This window comes from Alosa sapidissima, chromosome 7, assembly GCF_018492685.1.
Source record: "Alosa sapidissima isolate fAloSap1 chromosome 7, fAloSap1.pri, whole genome shotgun sequence".
NCBI lineage: Eukaryota > Metazoa > Chordata > Actinopteri > Clupeiformes > Clupeidae > Alosa > Alosa sapidissima.
Genome location: NC_055963.1, coordinates 3789607 through 3795388, shown reverse-complemented (window position 1 = coordinate 3795388; position 5782 = coordinate 3789607). Strand labels below are relative to the sequence as shown.

Here is a 5782-nt window from a genome sequence, read left to right as displayed (position 1 = left end):
TTTGCGGACGACTTGGTTCTGCTGTCTCCAACAGAAGAGGGTCTACAGCAGAACCTAAATGTCCTGCACAAGTTCTGTCAGACCTGGGCCCTGACTATTAACCCACAAAAAAACAAAAATACTAACCTTCCAGAAAAAATCCACATCAGGGAAAGAAATTAACCCTTGGTACATATGCAATTGAACAAGTAAAAAGTTACACCTACCTTGGGCTAAAAATCAGTTCAACTGGTAATTTCAACTTGGCCGTGAATGATTTGAAAGAGAAAGCAAGAAGGGCTTTCTATGCCATCAAAAAAACTATTCAATTTGACATACCCATTCAGATCTGGCTCAAAATATTTCAAACAGTTATCGAACCAATCTCATTATACGGCAGTGAAGTGTGGGGTCCTCTTATGTACAATGGATTTAAAAAATGGGACAAATCATCACCACATACATCATCACATACACACACACACTGCCGTTGCAGTAATGTATGATGCATGATGTTTTGTTTTATGTCTTTACACACTACTACGTACATGTATGCTTTGGCAATACAAATTGTATTTCTTGTCATGCCAATAAAGCTCAATTGAATTGAATTGAGAGGAGAGAGAGAGAGGAGAGAGTGAGAGAAATGAGAGAGAGAGAGAGGAGAGAGTGAGAGAGGAGAGAGAGAGAGAGGCGCACACATGCACACACAAACACACACACATGCACATGCACACACACTCACACACACACACACACACACCACACACATCACACACACACACACACGCGCACACACACACACTCACACACATACACACATGCACACACAAGCACACTCAGACCATGAATAGCTGGTAGCCATGGCTACTCCTCTGGTAGAGTCGCAGTGGTGCTGGGCTGCAAGGCTGTCTGGGTGATCTTGTGATGATGTCTAGAAAACTGTGAGCAATCACACTGTGACTGTTCACTCATTCACACACACACACACACACACACACACACACACACACAAACACTATGTAAATTCCCATTAGTCAGTTTCATGACAGGAAACTAGTCAGCATGGCAGTGCTTTAGACAGGAAGTGACATCATCAGAACATCTGCTCTAGATTCCAATTCTCTCTTCTCCTGTATTGCCTACACATGCAGAATCACATGCTGGAACTGAAGATTATTGATTTGCACTTTTCAGCTTTTCAGAGTTAGTCTTTGTTGTCCAATCAGCTGCTCGATGGCTTCTCCTGGCCAATCAGAATGCTCTCTGAAGCTTGAGACAGTCCCACTGGTGTACATGCAGACCGGGATTGGACGACTAGGATCTGGAGAAGGCCCTGGGATTGGACGACTAGGATCTGGAGAAGGCCCTGGGATTGGACGACTAGGATCTGGAAGTTGTTGGATCTCTAGTGTGTTAAAGAGTGGACAGGACGGGTGTGTTAGCAGCAGAGGGCCATGTCTGCGCGTGTGTGTGTGTGTGTGTGTGTGTGTGTGTGTGTGTGTGTGTGTGTGTGTGTGTGTGTGTGTGCGTGTTATTGTGTGTGTGTGTGTGTGTGCATTAGGAGTAGAGGGTCATGTCAGCGTGTGTGAGTGTGTGTGTTTGTGTGTGTGTGTGTGTGTGTTTGTGTGTTTGTGTGTGTGTGACTTGTGTGACTTGTGTGTGTGTGTGTGTGTGTGTGTGTTTGTGTGTTTGTGTGTGTGTGACTTGTGTGACTTGTGTGTGTGTGTGTGTGTGTGTGTTTGTGTGTTTGTGTGTGTGTGACTTGTGTGACTTGTGTGTGTGTGAAGGTGTTCCATCTCTCCCGCTGCCTTTCTTTCTCTCTCTCTCTCTCTCTCTCTCTCTCTCTCTCTCTCTCTCTCTCTCTCTCTCTCTCTCTCTCTCTCTCTGGGCCTTTAGTAGATTTATGACTAATACTCCTGGATTTGTGCTGATTACAGTAATATCAATCCGGCAGCTTGTGCAAGTATCTATTATCCTCTCTCTCTCTCTCTCCCTCCCTCCTCTCTCTCTCTCGCTCACACTCTCTCTCTCCTTCTCTCTCCCTCCCTCCTCTTCTCTCTCTCACTCTCTCTCTCTCCTCTTTTTTCTATATCTCTCCATCCTCATCTTCTCTCTCTCTCTCACTCCTTCCCTCCATTTCACCCTGTCCTTCTCTCTATTTGTGTCGTCTTGAGACACTAGTTACTTTGTGTGTCTGTTAAGTCGCCAAATCATTCCACAGCCAAATTAAGAATGACCCGGTGTGTGTGTGTGTGTGTATGTGTGTGCGTGTGTATGTGTGTGTGTGTGTGTGTGTGTGAGTGTGTGTGAGTGTGTGTGTGTGTGTGTGTGTGTGCGTGTGTATTTGTGTGTCTGTGTTTGTGTGTCTGTGTGTGTGTGTCTGTGTGTGTGTCTGTGTTTGTGTGTGTGTGTGTGTATGTGTGTGTGTGTGTGTGTGTGTATGTGTGTATTTGTGTGTCTGTGTGTGTGTCTGTGTTTGTGTGTGTGTGTGTGTGTGTGTGTGTGTGTGTGTGTGCGTGCGTATGTGTGTATCTAGTCTGAGGTTTGGTGTTTATTTGGAGCTGTGAGTCAGCAGGTGTTCTTGAGATGGAAAGAAGCTGCTCTGCTACTAGTGTATGTGTGTGTTCTCTGTGTTGCAAGTGAAGTGTAGTGTGTGTGTGTGTGAGTGTGTGTGTGTGTGTGTGTGTGTGTGTTTGTGTTGTGTGTGTGTGTGTGTGTGTGTGTGTGTGTGTGTGTGTGTGTGTGTGTGTGTGTGTGTGTGTATTACTTATTCTGACTGTACACCTGTATGACAGACTGACTGAACATACTCTGGGATCACATTTAGGGATCACAGGCTGACGGCCACACTAGGGCTGGCTTGTGTGTGTGTGTGTGTGTGTGTGTGTTTCTACAATGAGATAATTTGCCTGCGGGGTGGTCAATCCCGACCCCTCCCTTGCCCCTGCTGATATGCTGACCTTGGGCAGTCCGTGTGTGAGTGTTTGTGTGTGTGTGTGTGAGTGTTTGTGTGTGTGTGTGTGTGTGTGTGTGTGTGTGTGTGTATGTGTGTGTGTGTGTGTTGTGTTTGTGTGTGCGTGAGTGTGTGTGTGTGTGTGTGTGCTTGTGTGTTTGTGTGATTTGAAGTTTAGCCCCAGGAGCTGGTGACATGCTCAGACAGACTCATCACTCCCTCAAAGCAGATGACCTCAAGCCCCCACCTGTCACCCCGGCACACACACATACATACACACACACACACACACACACACACATACACCCCCCCCCCCCCACACACACACACACACACACTCACACACACTCACACACACACACACACACACACACACACACACACACATTCACAAACACACACACACATACACATACACATACACATACACATACACACACACACACAGATTCGTCTGCTAACACACTGATTGTGTGTTGGTGGGACTCGTCATACAGTGAAATACTTCCAGTGTGGAGATGGATCTCTGCTTAACTGGTGGTACTGGGTAGAACGAATGATGGATCTGTTGTTGCGGTAGAGCTAGATACACCTACACACACACACACACACACACACACACACACACACACATACACACACACACACACACACACAAACATTGAGACATCTAAGCTATACAATTATGTCCAATTTTCAAGGAAGGAAGTGTCTTTTTTGCGATTAGCAAAGTACATAAGGGATATTTCCTTTGCGTTACTGTACATAGCATACACTTGCAGTACTTAGAAATGTACAGTATGCTCAAACCTGCTCACCATACAGTATGCTCAAACCTGCTCACCATTCAGTATGCTCAAACCTGCTCACCATACAGTATGCTCAAACCTGCTCACCATACAGTATGCTCAAACCTGCTCACCATACAGTATGCTCAAACCTGCTCACCATACAGTATGCTCAAACCTGCTCACCATTCAGCAGCTATGGAGAAAGTAGAATGAAATCAACTTATTCACTGTACAGAGAAGAGAGTGCTCAAGAATGACGTGTAATTGTTGAAAGAATCTTTCAACCTGCAAAATGCAGCTTAAACTTAAAATGCAACACTTTTACTTCAGGAAGTTTAAATTCATTGGCTCAGTTTTACAGTGCAGATGTGTAAGTTGATGAGAGAAAGTCGAACGTATGTTTGAGTGGTTCAGTTGTCCAGTCGGTCAGTTGTCTTGTGTTATAGGCATTTAAACCTGTTATGCATTATAGGGTAGTGAGGCAGTATCAAGTGCACGCACAGTCTAGAAGCTCAAGATTAAACGGAAATAAAAACCTCAGAGAAATCAGATTAGACTAATTTGTGATTAAAGAATAAACAGTGTGTTTGTTCCCTCGGCGCTTAGTGAAAACAGCCGTTTGTGTTGGCCAATTTCACTAGTTTCAGTTGCAGGACTGGGCTCTGCCTCTCCCTGCCTCAGTCATGGAAATGTTTATCTACAGGGACACAGCTGCTTTATGGCCTCTGTGGCACATGGTTGCACTACATGGAAGATGCCTATACAATAAATAATAATAATAATAATAAAAGATTTCTAGTCGGTCAGGTTGTCCCATTAAGGAGATGTTCACCTGCAGAATATCTTTCTCCACACAGTCTATGGGTTAGAGCTGAGGCTATTAAGAGTTGTACAAACATGCACACAGCATAGGCACACAGCATGGTCATCGAGTTATTTGCATGCAGCCCGATATCCAGGACTGATTTATATACTAAATATTTCGCCTTTAACTTCGTGATTTTGACGAGGTACTCCTTTCGTCTTTCTCCTCAGCAGCTAATGTTTGCTAAGGCGCAGCGATGCTCCTGCGGTCCTGAACACCTCCGTCCCTCCGAGGAGAAAGTGGAAGTGGAGGCCAGGGCAGAGTAGCGCAGCGGCATCACTCCGGCCCCCCGACCTCTGCCCAATGAGAGCAGAGCGGCGCAGCGCCAGTCGGTCGACCAAGTTCCCAAAGTCTCCTTCCCCTCCATCGTGTTCAGACCGCACTCCCACCACCCGCGCTCTCACGCGGACTCTCTCTGCGCGCGCGCTGACACAGATCCCAGCGGACGGCCTGAGTGCGACGCCTCGTTTCTCAACCAGAGGGGAGACGTCTGCTATCACGGAAATAATCCAAAGTTCACCCAGCCCGGGTCGGAATCACTGCGCGTTTTTCTGAGAAATGGATTTCTCCTAGGCGACTCTGGGCATCCCCAAAGGTTCGTCTCCACCTCAGAACCCGCCTGAACGCCGTCTGGCTTGGATTATTTTGGCAGGACTTGCCAACTCAAGGCGGAATACCGTTTGCCATGGCATAGCTGATTGCTGAGTCAGATATAAATTGAGCAGTCGGCGTGATACTGCGCTGTAGAAACAGGCAGCGCGCATTCTCCTAGCGATGAATGGTGTGGATGAAGCCCTGCACTTTTAACGCGGGCCCTACTCACATTTCTAGTCTCTTTTCTCAGTTTCACTTGTTGACTGAATTCAGATCATGTTTGGCCTCGGCAAAGCCCAGCGCTCGAGACGGCCCCTGGGTAAGATGGGGGCGGGAACGCGAGGCTCGGGATTACGGCATTATCCCAGAAGCGCATCCTCACCTGACGGATCGCAAACCCGCTCGCGCCTCTTCTTAGCCTTCATTATGCTGCTCCTCACCCTCACGCCGCGCGTGGATTCCTCCTGGTGGTGAGTGACGTATCCTATGACCTTTAGTTTTCCAGATTAGATTGTTCAACTAGCGAAGACTCGTTTCGAGAAAGACGGCAAGGCTTTGTTGTGTGTAGGCTATATAAGCTCTTAAGCGTTTGAAAAA

The 5782-nt window shown here is 46.7% G+C and overlaps 1 protein-coding gene across 3 annotated transcripts in view; it reads left to right on the top strand.

The window, feature by feature from the left end:
* Positions 1-5060: 5060 nt before the first annotated feature.
* Positions 5061-5782, top strand: part of wnt2bb (wingless-type MMTV integration site family, member 2Bb) — a 26708-nt gene continuing 25986 nt past the window's right edge. For all 3 annotated transcript variants that reach the window (XM_042099263.1, XM_042099262.1, XM_042099261.1), the window contains exon 1: positions 5061-5655. In XM_042099263.1, the coding sequence (XP_041955197.1) occupies positions 5462-5655 (194 nt within the window). In that variant the 5' untranslated portion in view covers positions 5061-5461. The remainder of the gene's footprint in view (positions 5656-5782) is intronic.